At 50.3% G+C, this 22,162-nt stretch overlaps 1 protein-coding gene across 1 annotated transcript in view; it reads left to right on the top strand.

The window, feature by feature from the left end:
- The window catches only part of LOC102253434 (myomegalin), a 164,954-nt gene that overhangs the window by 131,633 nt on the left and 11,159 nt on the right, over positions 1–22,162 (top strand). Inside the window, exons 25-36 of the mRNA XM_014550095.1 lie at positions 2,446–2,678; positions 4,871–5,306; positions 6,372–6,564; positions 7,440–7,556; positions 8,169–8,697; positions 9,577–9,812; positions 10,765–10,816; positions 11,915–12,138; positions 12,718–12,870; positions 18,089–18,340; positions 19,921–20,052; positions 20,720–20,839. Of these exons, the coding sequence (XP_014405581.1) occupies positions 2,446–2,678; positions 4,871–5,306; positions 6,372–6,564; positions 7,440–7,556; positions 8,169–8,697; positions 9,577–9,812; positions 10,765–10,816; positions 11,915–12,138; positions 12,718–12,870; positions 18,089–18,340; positions 19,921–20,052; positions 20,720–20,839 (2,677 nt within the window). The remainder of the gene's footprint in view (positions 1–2,445; positions 2,679–4,870; positions 5,307–6,371; positions 6,565–7,439; positions 7,557–8,168; positions 8,698–9,576; positions 9,813–10,764; positions 10,817–11,914; positions 12,139–12,717; positions 12,871–18,088; positions 18,341–19,920; positions 20,053–20,719; positions 20,840–22,162) is intronic.

Below are 22,162 nucleotides of genomic sequence, written 5' to 3'. Positions count from 1 at the left end.
ACCCAGATCATCCTGGGAACAAATCAGATCTCTCTTTTCTCATTTTATAGTGGGAAATTAAACCAAATGGACTTTATGGTCCCTTTTAGTGTTAATATTCCATGAGTCTTAATTTTGTATTTAAATAAAATGGGTATATTTAAATCAATAGAAAAATATATACATCCAGAAGGTACATTTAAAAATAGGTGGCTATCATTAAAATCAGACATTATTTTTAAGCAGAAGGAACCTTTAATGTTTAGAAAAGAACAAATGTTGCCCTAGCTGGTTTGGCTCGGTGGGTAGAGCGCCCTGCCCTCCCTGAGCTCCCCAGCCACTTTGCCAACCTCTATCTTCACTCCATTTTTCTCTCCAATACACTCTTTTGCTTTTACTCCTTCTGTTTCTTACCCCTGCTCTCTCTGCCCCTTCACTGGCCTTTGTCCCTATGTACCATCTATAGCTGTAGCTCCAAGAGAATTTTTACTTATAACGGGGTTCAATTCTGGTCAAGGGCACATGCCCATATCGTGGGCTCGATCCCCAGTAGGGGGCGTGCAGGAGGCAGCCGATCAATGATTCTCATCATTGATGATTCTACCTCTCCCTCTCCCTTCCTCTCTGAAATCAATTAAAAAGAAAGAAAACAAATGTTTCACCCATTTTAAAAGCTGATGCAACATTCAGTTAGTTGCAAAGAGTTTACATAAAAAGATATCACATAGTTTGAATGAGGGCTGAGGTTATAAACTTTCAAACGTGGTTTTATCCAGTCCCCCTTCCTTTATTTTGTCCCAAGTGCCTTGTGGCACATGCAGGGGTGGCCACCAGTCTCACCCAGTTTGGCAGCAGAGGCATAGAGGCAGACATCCCAGAACTTCCCAAATCTCAGGCTCACAATCCCAGGGGGGATTGGATGCCTAGGAAATGAGCAATTGTTTTTGCTCATCTCTTTCATCTTTGACATGGATGTTCATCTCGTCACAATCCCAACTGCTATGCTCCTAATCACCATTGCACATACATGTCATGAGTCAACCCCACCACATACCTGCAGCCTAACTTACTATGCTCTGTCATGGAGTCAAAAGCAAAAGTCAATGGCTTTGTGCCAAGCCAAGCAGCTCTATCGATCATCGATCTATTTAAACTCCTCTGGACTCTGTTCTGCTCAACATATTTGTGACCTGAATGAAGGAATAAAGCATTTAATTAATTCTGCAACGTATCCCTAATCACAACCCCACTATATGGTTTATGGAGATGCACATAAATATATTAATGACTTTGATCATTGGGAAATGATTTTGTACAGCCAGAATGAAGTTATAAGTGACAAGTACAATTTATAGAGACAAGTTATATTTATAGAGATACAAGATGACAAATAACATTTCTGAGAAATAGCTATGGGGAGAGGTGGGAAGTTGGGAGGTCAAAATTGAGAGGAAACAGAAGTCAAGATGACATTGAGATATATGATTAATACTGGACCTCCAGGCAAATTCTTGTACTAAAATAATTAGTCATAAACTAAGTTGATTATCATACTCAAATTTGTTTTCTACACTTTTAAATGCATGGGGGAAACTGGAGAGGAGCCCAAGATGAAAATTAAGGAAGTCTAAAAGTTAAAAATTCTCATTTGAGGGAAAACCATCCAATCCACTTTAGTTGAAACATTGAGGAGTAATGTCAAGAGTATCCTAAAAGAAAGGGGGGAGGGGGGAGTTGGGAAGTTGTTTCCGCTTAGATTTGCAGAGAGAGTTTCACCCGCAGCATCAGCACAAGGGTGATTAACCAACAAGTTAACTTAGCTGCTGGCAGGTGGCCTCACAGTAGCTTCTCAGTACTTGTGGGGTGTGGTTCTCCTGCAGCCAATGAAATTCAGCTTGTTGTGTCTTACCTGCAGCCCCATCCGTATTCTGATTCTGTCACTGACTCCTGACTGCCCAGCACCCTGAGCCCTCCCTCTTGATCATCCTCTTTGGAGTCTGAGTTATAGGCACAGTCTGAGTTTTTGAGCGCTGGTGTCTCAAGCCTTGATCTTCCCAGTCACAGACTCCAGGGTCATGGAGCTGATGAAACTTCCTGACTTGTGAGAAGATTCAGGGGACTCAGCCCCCTCAGGAGCGAAATGACAGCACGCATACTTTCCAGTCCTATTTAAACCTCATTTGTTCAAATTTTTATTTCTTTATTATATGCTTTTGTGTTTTTGTTTTTCTCACCCACCTCTGGAATCTCCTCTTCCTGCCCATGGCAACAATTCTCCCTGCTCCCTGGGTGTGTCCTCCCCACCCAAACCAGTCTCCAGGGCCCTTCTGGCTGAGGAAGGCCTTGGAAGGCGTTCACTTTAGGTCTGCCTTTTTTTGTTCCCATTCGAGGCTGCCCTGGAGATCTGATGTTCCTCTTGGATCCTCTTTAATGGCCTGACTTCTTTAAATCATGATTTTCTTTCAGCTCATCAAAGTGGCTTTGGAGAAGAGTCTGGCAGCTGTGGAGAGCCAGAACATGTCTCTCTGCCCTCCGTCCCCGACAGGAGGGGGGAGTAACAGGGGTCTTCAGGAGGAAATGCTCCACCTGAGAGCTGAGGTCCACCAGCACCTCGAGGAGAAGAGGAAAGCCGAGGGGGAACTGAAGGAGCTGAAGGCTCAAATCGAGGAAGCAGGATTCTCCTCTGTGGCCCACATCAGGTAGGACAACCCCCAGACCGGGGAGCCTGCCAATGGAGAGGCCACCATAACCGAGGGACTTGCCTTGCTGCAGCCAAGGCATCTGCCCCTGCCATGGGGCTTCTTGGTCCCCATCCCAGGCTCCATGCGTTTATGTTTCTACAAGTCCTTTAGAGAAAAGTGCATAATACTGGATAATGGTGATTTCTTCCCTTGATTCTACTTGTTAAAATGTGTTTTACTGCCCTAGCCTGAGGACAGAAGCATCCCAGGTTCAATTCCAGTCAAGGGCACATGCCTGGGTTGCAGGCTCGATCCCCAGTAGGGAGTGTGAGGGAGGCAGCCGATCAATGATTCTCATCATTGATGTTTCTATCTCTTCCTCCCTCTCCCTTGCTCTCTGAAATCAATAAAATATATTAATATTTTTTTTTTAAACTCTGTTATATGTAAACTTAGTTGAGCTGTCATAGGTAAGAACAGTATATCTCTTTTGATCCTACAGTTGAACCTACAATCAAACCATATGTACATATTTTTATGGATTATTTTCCTTTCCCCTGACAGGGTTACTGACTTGACACTCTGATTTGTTTAACTCTCCACCCAACTTTAAGATTGGCTGATATTGTAGCAGATAGAATTTATGAAATTCTTAGCCTATCTCTTGAGATGATTTTGTTGAGCTTTGCTTTCATTATTGTGAAAACAATAGGATTTTCCCCAAAGCATAAAGTTAGAATATTAAATATTCTTTTCTATACCATACACATGCCCTTTATCTCCTTCTTACACCTCCATTTTGGTAAATTACAGCTCCCTTTGTCTCCATTGAGGAAACACTCTCATAGACAGTGTATCTGAGTCCATGTCCTAAAGCATTTTCTTCCTTAATTCATATTAGACAAGCTCTTCTGTTGGTTCCAAGACTTCAGGATTCTGAGAAATTCAATCTAGAAGCATAGCCAGCTGGCGATGCTTCAAGTTGTGAATTACTTATTTTCTTTGCCTCTTCTACCCAGCAGTTCTCAATTTAGCACACGTAAGAAGCACCTGTGGAACTTAAGTAGAAATGTAAATTCCTAGGCCTCAGCCCTAAAGCACTTCATAGGATTCTGATGTTAGTCTTCGCAGGGCTGCAGCTGTACAACAGAATTAGATGACTTGTCCACGGCAGACCCTCAGCTAACCAACACACACATGTAATTTCATTGAAGCATCCAAGAACTCCACTAGGTCACTGCTTCGATCCTTATCTATATATATATAAAAGGCTAATATGCAAAGTTTCCCCTTGGGAGTTCGACTGAGAGACCGGGAGTTTGACCGCTCGTTATGACATGTGCTGACCATCAGGGGGCGGCGTGGAATGAAGGAAAGACCCAGCTGGCAGCTGGGGAAGGAAGGCCCCAAATGGCCCTGATCGTTGGCCAGGCCTAGGGACCCTACCCGTCCACAAATTTCGTGCACCGGGCCTCTAGTTTTATATAAAAGAAGACGGAGGCTCAGAGAGGTTAAGTGAATTACCTTGTTAAAGCTATGCTTTTTATTGCTTCCACCATCCCTACTAAAGGATTTGGTGGGAGGAAAAGGTGGATCTAGAATGTCTTGGTGAAAATTATTTGTTGAGTCTATTTTATTTCTCCTGCAAATGCGAATGTTTAATGTGGAGGCTCTGGGGCACGGAGCGAACAGGACAGACATCTGCTCTCATGAAGATGGTCTCCTATCACAGGAGTCATGAAGCAATTAATTCCATAGTGTGTTTGAAGTTCTGATTTGCATTATTTATTTCTGCCATGTTCCTAGGTCCCAATTTCTCATCCAGTGGTTGAAAACTGACTGATGCTAATTAAGAGAACTGTAGAATGCATAATAATAAATGTGTCCCAGGCTAGGTCTTTATGTTTTTTTCTTAATGGTGTATTCCAGGGGCCATTAAAAATTAGAACATGAGGCTGTGTGGCCGGGTAAAGACAACAAAACCAGGTGCTTAAGTCCAAGATTTTTAATGAGGGTGTGGGCAAGTCTCTGACTCTTCCTGAGCTTTGGTTTTCTTGTCTATAGAATAAGAGTGTTGTTATAGGTCTCGGAGGTTACTTCATGCTCTGGGGTGTCTCTGAGTCTATGATGGACTGAGATGTGGGTAAGGGGGATTTCAGGAACTCGGGCCAAGACCAGATTTGGCCCCTGATGGTGTATGTTCCCTGCAGAAACACCATGCTGAGCCTTTGCCTTGAGAACGCAGAGCTGAAAGAGCAGATGGGAGAAGCAATGTCTGATGGATGGGAGATGGAGGAGGACAAGGAGAAGGGCGAGGCGATGGTGGAGACGGTCGTGGCCAAAGGGGGTCTGAATGAGAAGAGCCTTCAGGCTGAGTTCAGAAAGCTCCAGAGAAAACTGAAGAATGCCCACAACATCATCAGCCTCCTCAAGGAACAGCTGGTGCTGAGCAGCAGGGAAGGGAATAGCAAGCTGAGTCCAGAGCTCCTTGTGCACCTGGCCAGGGAGATCGACAGAATGAACACAGAGCCAGTGTGTTCTCCTGGGAAGCACCAAGGCCAAGAAGAGGAGGACGTGACCGGGAGGCCCTGCCCCAGACCCCAGAGCCTTGACCTTGGGGCTGCCCTTGCAGTGGATGCCCACCAAGTAAGTGTGGGATTAGATGGAATGAAAGGCCTTTGGAGAAGGGCTGGAGTTGTCAGTTTCTTCCTTAAGCAGCTCTGCCTTGTGGGTCCAGAGGGACTAAGGGAAGGGCACCTTTGCACCACAGGCAGTGGTCATAATATTCCTCACACATTCAGGCTTAGGAAGGCTTTTGTAACATTATACCATAAATATTTCTCAAGTAATTAATTTCCCAGAAATGTATCTTGAGTGCTTAATTTTCTAGTAGCATACTAGGTATTGGCGGCAGGCAACATGACCTGGTCTCTGTCCTCCAGGTACTCAGTATGGAGGGAGAGCTGGACAGAAGCAGTTCACTGCAATAGGAGGTGGTGTAGGGATGCCCAGGGTTGTAAGGCAGCCCAGACAAGCGGTGTGTAATGACATCTTTTCCTTATCACTGCCATTTCCTCTCCCCCTTCTTATTGAATTTATTAGGGTAATGCTGGTTAACAAAATAATACAGGTTTCAGACGCACAATTCCACAGCACACCATCTGTACACTGCATTGTGTGATCACCAGCCCAAGTCAAGTCTCTGTCCATCACCATTTATCCTCCCATCCCCTCCTCCACTTCCCGTCACCGCCCGCCCCTGCCATTTTCATCACAGCTCCTCCCAGGGGTCTGTGGCTGGGTCTCAGAGGGGTTAGCAGGCTCCTTTTAAAGGGGAGGGGCTGTGCTGAGGATGAAGAAAAAATGGAGAACCCTGAGGATTCAGAAAGGACAACTGAGGCAGGAATGCAGGGGCAGATGAGTGGAGGTTTCTGCCCCTTCTCTTTCCAACCGTTGAACATTTACTGAGGGCTCCTCCGAAGACTCGGTTGGCCCCGTGCCGTGTGCTGTAGATCCCGAGGTGAATAAAACATTATCCCAGCTCCCCAGGCTCCATCTGGAAAGCAAGATGCTGCCAAATGGCATGAGCAGGGCTGTGGCAGACACTTGAGTAAAGTCCATGGGGCTCAGAGAGGAAGTGGGCCTTGCTCCTGGGGCTGACCTCAGACCGCCCCGATCCCTTCACTTCCCTGTGCTGGCTCCTCTTCACAGCTGGATGACCAGCCCCAAGCCCGTGACCCTGGGCCACCATCGGAATTGAGCCTCCCAAGACCCACCCAGCACCTGCGCTCCCAGCTGGCGCAGTGCAGGCAGCGCTATCAGGATCTGCAGGAGAAGCTGCTGGTAGCGGAAGCCACTGTGTCAGCCCAGGCCAGTCAGCTGGAAAAGTTCAGGCTCATGCTCAGTAAGTCCTGTGTTCCCGCCACCAAGCGTCTGTCTTCCCCCTGAGAAGCCACATGCCTTGCGGACTTCATGTCTTCCCCAACCTTGAAACAGACTTACCCCTGACCATGGTCCTAGCATCGTGGAGGAGGATATTTAACTTTAATTGCAGGTGGCAGAGAAGAAGGGATGGATAAAGCAGTTTTCAGTGAGTTAGGGAGGCAGTGGACTAACAGCTGGGTTTGATGATCTCTGATGTGGTCAGCACACGGCCTTACCTCACTCAGCACATACTGATAGTTTCTCTGCTGTTCCTCGGCACCACGTCCGATTCTTCCAAAATATATCATCACTGTTGGTCTAGAATCAGTGCTTTCCAGCAGAAGGCGCTGCAGTGACAGAGTGTTCTCTGTCTGTGTCACGAGTGGTTATTGACCACATGAAATGGGGCTAGTTCATCTTGGGAAGTTTACCTTTTCTTTAACTTTAACTAATTTAACACCAAATAGTCACATGTGGCTAGTAGCTACCATATTGGACAGTGCAGAGCTAGATGTCTTGGGATTCTAAGTTAGTTCAGTGTCATTCAGGTATTTCCTGAGCTTCTGTGGCTAAGGCACTTGCTAGTCTCACTGGGGTTCCTAGGGATGAGAGTATGCAATATTTGCCGTCTAACGATGTCTGGTCCCAACTAAGTCTGGGTCAACGTAGGTGAGATCATCAGTGGCAAACACTGGCTCACCCTGGTGGAGGGAAGTCGTGCTGCCTGGAGTGGGTGGTCTCTTCCACTCCATGAGTCCAAAGAAGCGTATATCCCACTCTGGATCTGACTTCCCGCCTCCAAGGGCTAGGGTGTGTGCCACCGAGTAAGTGAGATACTCTCTGTCTCTCGAGCAGGTGAATCCCTGGTGAAGCAGGACAGCAAGCAGGTTCAGGTGGACCTCCAGGACCTGGGCTACGAGACCTGTGGCCGGAGTGAGAATGAGGCTGAGCGGGAGGAGAGCACCAGCCCAGGTAAGGCTCACCTTCCCTCCCCATTCAGCCTTCACATCTGGGTGCTTTTGGCCAGTCCCACACCTGATGAGGAGGAGGGGTGAGGGGGTGTTGTAAACTGAAGAGGACACAGGACCAGAGAGGGACAGGAAGTTTGGGTGAAAACTCTTACCCCAGATGAAGCCGAGAGTGAGTTTGAATTCCTAGACGTAGTTTCCAGCATACTACTTTAAAGAAAACACTGTTCTAGCCAACTGATTATTATAGGGAAAAATGCTAAGGCTTACTTAGGAATGAAAAGACCAAATGAGCTTTTGGGAATATGCAAACCATAAGTTAAAAAATTGTATTTCTACTATAAAATGACTTTGATTGTAGGGATACCCACCAACTGGCAATCTAAAAGAGGAGAGAAAACACTTTGTAAAACAGAGGGAGGCCACACCTGACTTGCAGGGCTGTTGTGAGGATAGTAATACTGCATTTGAATGCTAGTCCCGTGCCAGGGCTGAATAAAGAGCTGCTCAAATGTTACTCTCACCATTGTCCTTGTGACCACACTGCCTCCCCTGAAGGGCGAGGCTATGGAGCATGCCCAGCTTTACTCAGGAAGGCGGCTTTGTCTTTTCCCAGAGTGCGAGGAGCAGGACAGCCCCAGGGAAACAGTCCTCATGGAGGGGCTGTGCTCTCAGCAGGAGCGCCTGGGCCTGACCCTGGCCGGCCCCCCCAAGAGGAAGCCCTTGGAGAGCCAGCTGGGGAAGCAGGAGGAGTTCCAGGCATATGGAAAGTCTGAAGACATCTCTGTCCTCCGGAAGGACATCAAAGATCTGAAGGCCCAGCTGCAGACCGCCAACAAGATCATTCAAAACCTCAAGAGCCGGGTCCGGTCTCTCTCCGTCACCAGCGACTACTCGTCCAGTCTGGAGAGACCCCGCAAGCTAAAGGCCGTTGACACCCTCGAGGGATCTTCACCTCATAGTGTCACTGACGAGGACGAGGGGTGGTTGTCTGATGGCACTGGGGCTTTCTATTCCCCAGGCCTTCAGGCTAAGAAGGACCTGGAGAGTCTGATTCAGAGGGTGTCCCAGCTGGAGGCCCAGCTCCCGAAGTCCGGACTGGAAGGGAAGCTGGCTGAGGAGCTGAGATCAGCCTCGTGGCCTGGGTAAGGAGGGCATTCCTCGGACCCTTATCAGATAGAGGATGGCGGAGTTTGTGCTTGCAGTAGGGTAGCCAGGCAGGTGGAAGGGAAAACCCAGAAGGGCACTTATTTCAGTGGTCGACCAAGTCTGAAGAAAGGACTGGGAGGCATCCAGGGCATTGGGTGGCGGCCCCGAATGGGCAATACCAGGTCTCTGGGATTTCCTCCTGGGAATGTATTAGGAAAGTGACAGTGGGCACAGTGTAATAGTAAGACTGAAGGTAGGCTGCCTGGGTTTGAATCCTGGCTCTGGTACTCACTAGCTGTGTAACCTATCTAGTCTTTCTGAGTCTGTCTTCTTACTTTTTTAAAAAATATGTATATATATATATATATAAATAAATATATATGTGTGTGTGTATATATATGTATATATATATGTATATATATATTGATTTCAGAGAGGAAGGGAGAGGGAGAAATAGAAACATCAATGATGAGAGAGAATCATCAATTGGCTGCCTTCTGCATCCCCCTCCCGCCCCCCCGGGGATCAAGCTCGCAACCCAGCATGTGTGCCCTTGACGGGAATCAAACCCAGACCCTTCAGTCCATAGGCCAACGCTCTATCCACTGAGCCAAACCGACTAGAGCCTTATGATTCATTTTTGGGCCATATGACTAACATATATAAAACAGTGGAAGAAAGTGGCATAAATTGTTTGATGCAATAGTCTCTCAGAGCAGAATTTACTCTTAAATACGTCCTTTGGTTTATGTGCCAGAATTCCACTTGGTGGGGAGATCCTTAGAGAAGTGCTCACAGAAATCTCCATGGAAGCCCCCATAACTTATCATTCCCTCTTCTTCATTCTTACTCTTTCCTTCTCTTCCCTGCATTAGGAAATATGATTCCCTGATTCAGGATCAGGCTCGAGAACTATCCTACCTACGCCAGAAAATACGAGAAGGGAGAGGTATCTGTTATCTCCTCACCCAGCATGCAAAAGATACAGTCAAGTCTTTTGAGGACCTCCTAAGGAGCAATGACATTGACTACTACCTGGGGCAGAGCTTCCGGGAGCAACTTGCCCAGGGAAGCCAGCTGACAGAGCGGCTCAGCAGCAAACTCAGCACCAGTGAGTTGGCCACAGGGCTTTGGGACATGCTCAGTCACTCTCAGCCTCCACTTCATTCCCTGGGGGCCATTACAAGATCAGGCCTCTTAGAGTAACAAAGGTGGGAGGCACCGCAGAGGCACACACAGGGTTGGAGAGGCCACGGTTACTACTGTAGAAAGCTCATCCTTCATGGAATGTGACCTTTGGGAAGGAGGCTACTTCCATCCAGTGCTAAGGGGAAGAAAGAGAGGTGCTCAGAGGACCTTATGACAGTGGAAAGAGCCCGGAACTTAGAATTCAAGACCCAAGCTCTGGCCTAGATGCTGCCATCAACTTGCTTTGGGCAAATAACTTATCTCTTTGGTGTCTGTGTTTCTTCATGTATTGCATGGTATTGCACACAAAACTAATTCAAATATAGCTAAAGCACCATGCCCTTTTGGACATGGTGTAGGCACCAATTGCCATAGTGCAAGGGCTAGGAAAGTTGGTTATTATTGAAGCTCTTTGCTTAGAGAGAATTTCCTGGGTACAGCAGAATCAGTCTTTGGGGCCAAAGACCCCACGTCTGATAGCAGGTGCCGAAGTGGGACAGGGCTGTTCGTCATCTCAGAGCAAGAGTAGGTTCTACATGAAAGCCGTACAACAGGGAGTCAGTGTGTGGCAGGCGTGGAGGCTGGATTGTCCCAGAGAGAAGCTGGGCACATGCCTTTTCCACTTGTTTGCGTAGATTTAGGGCAGAGGAAGTCATGGTGGGGATCACCAGACCAGGGAAGGTCTGCGGTGAGCTCAGGAAAGCCTGGCGGGTCCCTTCCCTAAAGACGGAATCTGAGGCCTCCCAGAATGATGCTCCCACACACCCTGGACACACACAGAGTAATCGTTCTGTACACAAGTAGGCCCCTGCGTTTGTAATGTGTGAAGTGGAACCTGTTTGTTTTACCGTTTCTTTTCTGAATTTGGTTTGCAGAGGATCATAAAAGTGAGAAAGATCGAGCTGGACTTGAGCCGCTGGCCCTCAGGTAATTCCACATGGACTCTGGTAAAGGGACCAGGAATGAGGCCTGAGGGATGGGTCACAAATTGGGGAGGGGGGGGGGTAGAGGAGGGAATGTTGATTGTAATTAATTCATTTATTCATGGAACACTTTACTGTTGTCTTTAACCTAATTCTTTACTCTCTTTTGATATGATTCTGTTGGTTTCTATTTGCATATTTGTTCTCCAGGCTTGGTAACCTAGAGGCAGTCTGATTAAAAGTATACTAACCATGTTTTAGGGGTTTTGCACCCCCAGGGTCTTCTCTGCTTCCCGCTGTGTGTTTAAAGACCAGGGTGTACTTTTTGCCCAGTTGGCTTCCTCCCCCTCCTCCCCCAGTTGAGTTGGCAGCTAGTTCCTAGCCACCCAATTTCCTTAGGAAAAAAGAATTATATTACAGTTCTTAGTGAAAAAGGCCTAGACAGTGCGGGTCCCTGGGGAGCTCGGTGCCTCAGACACCAGCTTTCTGTGAGTCACTGCATATAGCCTTACCATGCACAATGGCACCTGGGCTCAGAGTTCGTTGTAGCTGCTAGTTGGAGCCACTTTGTGTCATGAGTGTGCTTTAGACCGCACGGTGCTTCTCCAAATGTCCCTGGTGAAGGACAGGGTGCTTTTGTTTTTGCCTTTATTTTCATTTCTAATCCCAGACACACAGGTGGTCTGTACCTCAGTCATGCAGATGGTTTCATCTATATTGCTCCTGGATGTTAAGGCGAGGTCAAGCTGCCATATGGCTCTCAATGCTTTCCTTCCATTCTGTGCTATCTACTTGGAGACAAGTAGCCAACAGTTCTCAGGCTGCAGCCATAGTGGGGACCATACTCTAGGCAGTAGTGCCTTAGAGGGCTGGCCCAGTCCCCGCTAGTCCTCAGCGTATGGTGTGGCCAGTGCCCTGGGTAGCGATTGCTTCCCCTCCCTCTGCGCCCCACCTGCTCCCCACCCCTAATCAGAGATGGGTTGCTTCCATTATTCTCTGCAGGAATGTTCCCTTGACTTCTGTGGCTTTTCCCATGTGGTCCAGTCAGGACCTGCTGGTCTGGGGACCTTGATTTCACCTGCTGTCCTCCCTCCCCCACCAGGCTCCGCAGGGAGCTGCAGGAGAAGGAGAAAGTGATTGAGGTCCTGCAGGCCAAGCTGGACGCCCGGTCCCTCTCACCCTCCAGCAGCCGCGCCCTGTCCGACTCCCCCCGCTCGCCCAGCAGCTCCTCCTTCCTGTCCGAGGAGCTGGAAGCCTGCTCCGACATGGACGTAGCCAGCGAGGACACACACTATGAAGAGAAGAAAACTTCGCCAGGCCACCCAGGTAGCCACCACTTTCTGAATGGTTCCAGCTTTATGTAGGCCCTCCATAACCCAGCCTCATAAATCCACCTGGTGTGGATCAGGCTAAACACGGCTCTGGGACCAAGTGCCCAGTGAGTTAGGATCCTTGCTCTGCTCCTGACTCTACTAGTTACAGTGGCACCAGGTCTCTGGCAGCATGTGCATGAGGTTAGACCCCAGGCGAGCCACAGGGGAGAATGAGACCATGCCGGTGTTTTTGTCCCACTGCCTATGAGCACAGACTCTGACCTCCTTTAAGGTGGGGCCGCTGGTCCTTCCTGCAGCAATCGCATCGGTGGCAGCTCCTGAACAGCGTCCCACAGGTGCTGCCGGTCCCGCCTGGTGTCATTGGAGATGCCATTTTCATGGTTTCAGGGCTCTGGGCCCCGGTATCACCTCTGTGCTGGCTTGCCTCCCCAAGGAGCTCTCTGTACTGAGGAAATGACCCCTGCTCGCAGTGCCTGTGCTTGGAGCTGCCCTGGTACCCTGTTAAATGTAAGGCCAGGCTCCAGTTCTCTGTAGATCATCAAACATTTTCTTTCATTCGTGGGTTTTGTAGATTCCATCCATCACTCAAGTCATTCTGCTGTTCTGTCTTCTACACCATCATCAACCACTGCGCCTCAGGGGGTTAAGGCCAAGCCCAGCAGCAACCCCAGCAGCCTGCCTGCTCCCCAGAACCCCCCGCAGGAGGCCACCCAGGCCCGTCCAGGTATGCAGCGGTCAGCGGGCAGGGCTTCGTCTCCTCTCCCCCAGCTGCCTGTTTGGCTTTTCTTCAGAGACAGATGTTTCCATTGTTAGGGGCTTATTTGTATCAAATCCTGGAAAAAATCAAGAGACCATCCTAATTCGCTAATTGTGCCTGACTTTTCTTTGTTTGAAATATTTTAGAAAAATAAGTCATTCACAATAGACTTTGAGCTGCATACCAAAAGACTCTGACCAATAGTTGCCTAATCACTTATTTTATTTATTTTTCATGAATCTTCACATGAGGATATTTTTTCCATCAATTTTTAGAGAGAGTGGAAGGGTGTGTGTGTGTGTGGGGGGAGAGAGAGAGAGAGAGAGAGAAACATCAATTTGAGAGATACACACCGATTGGTTGCCTCCCACACATGCCCTCGCACCTGGGCCAGGGGGTTGAACCTGCAACCCAGTATGTGCCCTTGACTGGAAATCGAACCTGCTGCCCTTTGATGTGCAGGCCGACACACTAACCACTGAGCACACCGCCCAGGACTGGGTAATCATTTTTGAATAAACATATCATTTCTTTCTCTCATTTCACCCTGGGGAGCAAAGAGGCACAATGTTTCTCGCAGGATTATAGTAGTCAAAGCACGAAAGGAAAGTCACATCTGCCCCCTGTACACACTACCGTTCTACCTGTGCCGCCGCCTCTGCTGTACGTGGGCTGCTCACTTCCTAGCTGGGGAGGCCTCAGAATCCTCAGACAAGATTCTGCCATATTAAATCTTTATTTAAGTGAGCAGGGATTCTGAGTGGGTCGGCAGTCCTTGAGATGTACATGGTGTGTATCCTGAGGCCGATCGGAGGGTTACGTTTCGTTTACCTGCCTCAGCGTAGTGGCCCGGGGTGCACTGGTTAATCTCAGGTCTGCACCAGCCATGCAGGGAAAGGCAAACCTAGTCTTCGCCTCTGACACTCCTCCCCTCCCGCTGCTGTCTTCAGTGTGGTTTGTGGTGGGGTTGGGTTTGTAGAGAGGTGCCCCCCGAAAGCACAGTGCTTGCCTCTGTTGCCCCCATCTCTCCTGAGGACAAGTCAGCCAAAATCTTGAGGAAGAGAGTGTGGCCGAGTCTTCCTGAGCTGGGCTCAGGTTTCTCAGTCACAGTGAGCAGCAGCCGGACCAGGGACTCATGGGAAATCTGCTCTCCTAGCCTGTAGACATCTGCGGAAAGGCTTTGGGGTCAAACGGCGGAAGGCCAGGGCTTTAAGTCCGAAGCTTCCCAAAGGAGCCTGGGCGGTGTCACTGGCAGCCCGGTGTCCTTGCAGGACTGCTCTGGTCCCGGGTCAGCGTCGGGCAGTGGTGTGATGTAGAAGGTAGACATTCTCTCCCACGTGAGACATTCTCCACGGTCAGTCTTGGTTTCTGCTCCCTCTGTGGGCTACCTGCCCTGTACCTGGTTTTGTTTTTCAATCCTCACCTGAGGATATGCTTATTGCTTTTAGAGACGGGGAGGGAGAGAAACATCGATGTGAGAGAGAATATTGACTGGTTGCCTTCCGTACTGCAGCCTAGGTATGTGCCCTGACCAGGGACGGAACCCACACCTTTTGGTGTACAGGACAACACTCTAATTGAGCCACCTGGCCAGGGCCCTCTTACTGTTTTTAATGAAAGAGGAGACAGATTCAAACATCAGGACCTCCCGGGGTTCCTCGTGACGTGTCTGTAGATGAGCTGCATAGTGACCACTATGAAGATTTGTTTAAAAGTAAATTTCCAAGCTCTATTCTTAGAGTTGCAGTGGGTCTGCATTGGGGCCCCAAGAGTCAGTGTGTATTAAGAATTTTTCCCAAGTGATGCAAATGCCCAGACAGGTGTGTGAGCCACTGTGTCTATGTCACTGCACGGAGGCCTGTTTTTCACTCGGTGAAGGAACGTGTTGATGTAGGATTCTGAAATGTTTCCATTAGTCTTGAATTGCATGCATTCATAATGCAAATTTCCCCACAGTCCTAGTCTGGCCTGAACCACCCCAGGGTGAACCCCAATGCTTTCAGGGTGTGGGGAGAGTCCTGTCACAGGGGAAGGACTGGCCCTGCTGTGACAGTGCCCAGGATGCTGGGTGGGGCTACGGCCACCTGGCTTATGGTAATACCGTTGCCTTGTGTAGCCAATTGTTTTCAAGATGAACATAGACCATGTCTGCAGGATGGCCCTGGCAGGGGAGGGGGCGGTCAGCCAGACCAGACTTGGGGAGCAGTGCTCACCCTTGGCCATGGCTGTGGTCACTCTTAGCCATTCCAGGCAGCACCACCGTGAATGAGAGTCACTCCCCAAGGAGACATCTGCTCAGGGGACAGTTTCATCTTCTCAATCTTTTACTCATTCCTTTCTCTCTAACGATGTCTCTGCTTTCTCCCTGACCTTCTGTTTCTAGGCCTTCATTTTTCCTCCATACCCACGCGGGTTAGCCTCCCGCAGGCACCATTGCCCTCAGCTCCACCCAACTTCCTGCCTTTCCGCCCCACTGGCCCTCCCCTCCTCGGCTGCTGTGAGAGGCCCGCGGTCTCCTTGGCCGAGGCTCAGCAGGAGCTGCAGATGCTGCAGAAGCAGCTGGGAGAAAGTGAGCACTTCCTGCATGCGAGCCTGCGGATGGCGGCCCCACCCGTGTCGCTCTGCATGGCTTTGGTTTGATGGCAGTTTTCTAAAAGCCGAGGGGCGCACATGGCCAGGGGACGATGGCGGGATAACGCTGCTTGCTTTTTAAACATTTTTTGGAAATGTATTTACTGTTATCTTTCTGGTGTGTGTGTCCCATCAGTTAACAGGCGTCTAGCTCACCAGGCCCTAGTCCTGGTGCTCTCCCACTGCTGCCAGTGGGGAATCCCACCAAGTGTGCCGAAGCCTGACACACTGCTGACACACTTGCCTGTGCAGGGTGAAGTGGCCGTGACAAAGATGGCCACGTTCCGTGGGATCCTTTCCATGGCCATTACCCTCCTGCTGTGAGATGCCTTTAGTCGAGTTCAGATCCTTACACCCTCAGGTGGGGGCTACAAGGTGGAGGTAGAGGGATTAGAAGGGGGTGACAGCCCCCTCCCTGTTGCACAAGGTTCATTTCTGCCCCTGGACAGGGGACGCATGGGCAGTGAGACCCAGAAACATAGGGATGTCTGCTGTGAACTCAGTCCTCTAACTCACAGAACTCATAGACTGTGTAGTTACCTTTTAGAAAAGTGTTTGATGTATATATGGGCTAGATGCCCATCATAAAAATTGTGTGTGTGTGTGATCACTTACAGCTTAGAAAAAATAAGAACCTCACATCACGTGATGGATTTGCTCTCTAATAGTGCTTAAAAAACAACTGGAAAGCACCTTGGAACTAGTGGGAAGTGCTGGTGTGTCTGACCTAAAACTTACTGCGGTAGCAGTTCTGGAACCAACAATTGATGGATAACAAATCTGTCCCATGCCCCAATGACAAGAGTGTTCCCAAGCTTACTTTTTCCCCTTTCCCTTTCCATAGTTTCCGACTCGCCTTCATCCAAGGGGAAACACAGAAGGAGAGCACGGCCTGAAAAGGGGCCAGGTGCTGTGGGCTGAAGCCCTATCTAGTCTGAGACACTGACCAGAGTTGGGTGGTCCCCGAGTTGGTGAGGAAGATTGTAACCCTTTCTTTGCCCTCCTGAGGTGCGGTCCTCTCCGAGGGACCATCGCTTACCCATGCTCCTTGTTTGCTTTGACCCAAGCTTCCGTGTGGACAGTAGTGCATGGCGGCTTCTCAGGTCACTGTGGGGCTAAAATCTTGTCTGTTGTCCTTGCATGATTTAGGGCATGTGCTCTGCATTGTGTGGCCAGGGAGACTGGGGAATGAGAGTATTGCTCACTGGTGCTGATAGTCTTGGGAGCTCCTATGACCTTGGGTAGAAAGTATACGTACTGACTGTCAACAACGCTTTGCCTTGGGTTGGGGTGTCATTAAGGGTGTAGGAAATCACATCTTTATTGAATCCCAGGTAACATTCAGAGACTTACATTTTCCATCCTGTTCTCTAACTCCCAGTGATCCTAATGGATATCTGTATTTTGCAAATTTGGGGAAGGAGAGACCCAGGACTGTATTTCTCACATGTTGCTGTCTATTAGAATCACGTGGGATGATTTTAAAACACCCAGTGCCCAAGTTGTACTCCATACCAACTAAGGCAACATCTCGGGGGCCCAGGCATCCGTATATACTTTTCTTACATTGTCCCAAGTATTTCCACTATGTAGCCAAGTTTGAGAACCAGTTACAGATAGAGATAAAAATTAGCAGTTAACTACTCAGAAGAGTCTGGCTTGGCAGGAGGAAATGTGCCCTCACTTCTGTTTGCTTAGATAGAGCTACCTGTGCACCTTGCCACCCATGTATATGATCCCTGAAAGACAGCCGTCATATGAATATGAATGTCCTAAACTACAGCACTGCCCTCCTCTCTCCATCGCTCCCCAAGCTGGCCTTCGTTTTATATAGAAGCAGAGATGATGGTGCTCAAGAGAAGGCCCATGATTTCATAAGATCTGTGAAAGCATCAGCCTGTGAAATGAAAGGTTCTCTCCCCTTCTTGCCTGCTTCCCTCCCTGCAAGTCTTCAGTGATTCTTCAGGCAGGAGTGAGGAATCATGTTGGGTGAGGTCCAATCCCCACTTGCCTGCCAGAGAGCCTCCTGCAGCCTCAGCAGAGTTCTCTGGTCTGGAGGAGTTGGGGAGACCATGTCTAGCTGGATTTCATGACCCCTTTCTCTGACAGCCCCAAAGGAGAAAGGGAAAGACTGACTGCCTAGCTCCTGGGGAAGGCAAGTTCCCACAGGCCAACGATGAGTCCTGTTCACAGGTGTGCTCAATGCTGGATGCCATCACCCACGTGACCCCAGACTTTGGGAGTGAGTTCTACTCCTGGAACCTCCCTAGACTCTGGCATAGGAGTTGTGATAGGAGCCAGGGTCCACTGGATTTCTTTGGCTCACACTGGTGACTTTCAGATACTTTACTGTCTCCTACCTCTTGGTGTCTCCTGATGGCAAATACTAGTACTTGGCCTCTAGGTTATGCGTCTTTATCTACTGGGTTCGCTGCCATGGGCTGGGACCTCTGACAGCCACAGGCACCCGTCGGGGTCTGTTCTCAGTAAACACACTTCCTCGCTGACCCTTCCCCTCTGAGGCTGTTTCTCATGTGGGTTTCTTTCTGCCCAGGTGTCAGCACCGTCCATCCCGCCTCCCCGGCTACATTGCTGAGCAGCCACTCAGACGCCAGCTCTTCCCACTTCCTCCCCCCTGCCCAGCCCCACTCTCCTCCGAGGGGCGCCCTAGAACTGGGCGGGATCCTGGAGCCCAGGTACCTGGGCAGCAGCGGCCAGTGGGATATGATGAGGCCTCAGAAAGGGAGCGTATCTGGGGACCTGTCCTTGGGCTCCTCCCTGTGCCAGCTGAACTCCAAACCCACCGGTAAGTGAAATTCCCTGGGGATAAAATGAAAGGGCCATAGCGGTGCTTCGTGCATCCTTCATCCTCCCTGCCCAGGGCCCGGGTGCTGTGCAGGGCGTGGGAAAGCCAGGGACCCCGCTGCTCTCACATTCGCCTGCATCCTGAGCCCCTAACAGCACACTCTGGGCCCTTCCGGAATGCCGGGCACCAGCACTCACAGGACATGTGTCCACCAGTCAGGGATTGCCGCAGAGAGGGCGGCCTACCCCATAAATATATCCTGTGCCCACAACCAGGTCCGACTTTCCTCTATCCTAGCTCTCCTGGTCAGGGTCAAGGCAGTGCACCAGGTGGACCTGTTAGATACAGGTGGATGCTGGGATGCGGCTCAGTGCCAACAGTGAGAGGACTGTCATTTAAAAAAAAAAAAAAGGCTGAGCCCGAAGCAAAGTGGTGCAGCTGGTACAGCTGGTGCAGCCTGTCAACAGCACCCCTCCCACCTCTGTTCCTGCACCTGTCACCCTTTCCTGGGGCACTTCCTCCTCTCGCCAGCCCTCGGATATGTGCAGGCTCTCCCTCCCTCCTTCCCTCCTTCCCTCCCTCCATGCTTCCCTCCCTCCATGCTTCCCTCCCTCCTTCCCTCCTTCCCTCCTTCCCTCCCTTCATGCTTCCCTCCCTCCTTCCCTCCTTTCCTTCCTTCCCTCCCTCCCTCACTCCCTCCCTGCTAAAGGGGATGCGAGGGCGGCATTCAGGACCATTAACCAGCGGGATGAGTCCATGTCCGTGAAACTGACCCGAGGCCTTGTCTTGGGGGCGGAGGAAGAGCTGTGTGTGGTTGTTTAATCCAGCATCAGTAAGAGGAGAGGGTTAGGGTAGCGTGAGGCCTTCCCTGTCACACCCTAAGTCACACTCAGGAGTGGCCACACCTTTCCAGGTGCCAGCAGGCCTGTCCCAGCCTCAGCTATTTATTTATTCTTTGCACGCATGAACAGGTTTTTAATAACATTCCCCCTGAATCAAACCGAACTGAAATAAAAGGGGCAGCTTAATTCCCAGAACTCAAAAGACTGCAGACTAAAATAAAGTCAGGCAGAAATATTGAGAAATTCTAGCAAACTCTGTGAATGAATCGTCCTAGGAGTTTCAGCACGTAGGCTGGTTCCGGTCCAGGCGGTCACTAGAATTCAGGGGTCACCAGACCATGGAGAAGGAACCTTCCCACAGCTCCACACGCTGGGCGAGACCCACGTTCAGGAAACCACACGAGAACTCAAGCCAATGAGATCTCAGGCTGACGAGCACTCCCAGTTACTTTTCTAAACCAGGCGGAACCCCCTCACACTCACTAGTTACACTGGTCACTGCACACTTACACTTAGCCCTGCGTGGGAGGGGGTCCGTGGGGCTTGCTTGGCCCCGGGCTGACCTGTGTTGGAAAGCGCCCTGTTGCCTGGGTGCCCATGTGAGAGGGTGCAGTTGGCAGAAGGAAGGTGACGTTTAGGGATCTTGCTGAGAAGCCAATGGCCGAGCCCTGTGCCCACGTGGGCCCTGCCTGTGACCAGGATTCTCCCACCTCTCTCCTGCCCTGGTGGCGGCTGCAGGGGCTGACCTGCTAGAGGAGCACCTTGGTGAGATCCGGAACCTGCGCCAGCGCCTGGAGGAGTCCATCTGCATTAACGACCGCCTGCGGGAGCAGCTGGAACACAGGCTCAGCTCCACTGCCCGCGGGAGCGGTAGGACTGCCGGGCTTCCCGTTCCTGGTCCTAATTGGGAGCTTCTGGAGGGAGGGCCCTTGGGCAGAGCTTCTCAGCATTCAGAGCACAGTGGTCGGCTTACACAGGTGCTGCCTGCAAACAGCCAGGCAGGGCTCTGGGCAAGTACCACTGTCCTTACTGTGCAGGTAGATGGAGGGAGCTCAGAGAGTGACCTTCTCACAGCAGAACCAACCAGGTCTGTCCCAGAGCCCCAGACTTCCCATCCTCCTAATGTGCTCTCGTACTTCCTGCTGAGTCCTCTGCGCCCCTGTCCTGTGGTTGGCAGGTGGTGGGGCCAGGTCTCCGGGCCCTCACCCAGCCACTTACCCGGGTGGTCTTTCTGCACACTCGCCCCCAGGCTGCTGTCCCTGGGAGGCCGGCCCTCCCACACGCCTTGTCCAGCCCACAGCGCAGCTGTGTAGGGGAACGAGCCTCCCTGGCAATGGCAGCCAGGGCAGGTGACAGTGCAGCCGAGAACCCCGAGAGGAGACAGGAAACCAGGCCTAGGCCCCCAGTCCTGAGCCCAGGCCTGAGTCCTCAGGGTTTTCTACTGGGTGGGACAGTGTCTTTGGAGATACAGAAGGGGCAGCTTTGAAAGCAGCTGCCACCCACATGCGTAACTTGTCTGCTTTCTCTTCCGGGGCAGGATCCACGTCTAACGGCTACAGTCAGGGTCTGGAGCCCACGACTCAGCTGCACAGCGAGAACAGGGCCCTTCGGGAGGAGAACCGCAGCCTCCAGGCTCAGCTGAGTCACCTGTCTCGAGGTGGGTGTCAGAGCCACAAACTGGTCACCTCGGGTGCCTGTCTTCCCTGGCCACACCCGTCGCCAACCAGAGAAGCAGAGAGGAGGTGGAAATAACAGCTACCCAGGTTCCCATCGCCATTCTCAGGCTGGAAAGGGCTGCTCCTGAGAGGTGCCACCTATGGGCCCTCAGCCTCGGGGCCGAAGGGACACATAGCCCTAGGGAACCACCCCTGCCGTGCAAACTCGCCTGCTGATACCCAGTCACTGGCTATCAAAGTGGATACCACTTAGGTACCTGTCCCACCTCCCCAATGCACAGCTGATTTTGAACCAGAAAAGGAAGGAACCTAAGAGCCTATAAACAATCTCACGTTTCTCCTGACTTCACTGCAGCTCTGTGTGTCCCTCCCAGTACTGGGCTGCCATCCCCGTCCCCTCACCACGTCCCCTCACTCCTCAATCAGGCTCCTTTCTGGTCAGGAGACCTCATGACTGTGTCTGGTGGTGCCTGTAAAATGTTTCCAGAGCTTTCCCATTCTACATAGTGGGCATCCAGGGTTGCATCCACAGGTGGCATCTATGGGTGGCATCTACAGGCGGGCATCCACAGGCAGTCATCCATGGGTGGGCACCCACAGATGGACATCATTTCTGATGTGACCTGAGGTGCAGCTGACCTTAGTGTTAATTGACTTGCCCAGATCACTAAAATTGTCAACAAATTATTTTTATTTACTAATATTTATTAAATTGTCATAGAAGACTAAGAATAGTGTCCAAAAGGATTAAGCTCAGAATGAATGAATGCTTATGGAAAAGGAAAAAGATTTTTCCAAATTAGCCACCGCAGAGCAAGGAGATAGGAGAGGAAAGGTCACACTGCTTGGGGAAGAAAAAGGTTAACACAGAAGAGAGAAGGCACAGTTACTAAAGCACCATTGTGTGCCTGGGAAGACTAGAACAGACCTCTCGGGGGGGTGGATGGAAGAGTTAAATGAGCACAGTTTGCCAGGCCCAGGTGAACTCTACCCGGAGGACTGACGGCACCTGCAGTCTTATTCTCAGAGTCCTTGTCCAGGATCTTTAAGAAATGAAGGCCAGAGAGATGCCACAGGCCCAGAGCAGATGTCCCTATTTTCAAAAGGATGACAGTAATATGTACTGAAAACTGTAGACAGGAAATCTTGTTGATCTCTGGCAAAATTCAAGAATGAACTATTGTGCAGAAGGTTGTGAGCACTTAGAAAATAGTGAGCGTTAGAGACCAGAGTGTTTTCTCTAACAGCAACTAGGCCTTATTCAAGCAGAGGACCAAGGGCATTGCAAGGACGAGGCCCCAGGG

The sequence above is a fragment of the Myotis brandtii genome, unplaced genomic scaffold (genome assembly GCF_000412655.1).
Source record: "Myotis brandtii unplaced genomic scaffold, ASM41265v1 scaffold582, whole genome shotgun sequence".
NCBI lineage: Eukaryota > Metazoa > Chordata > Mammalia > Chiroptera > Vespertilionidae > Myotis > Myotis brandtii.
Note: the sequence above shows the minus strand (reverse complement) of the source record. Positions and strands in the feature narration are given on the sequence as shown.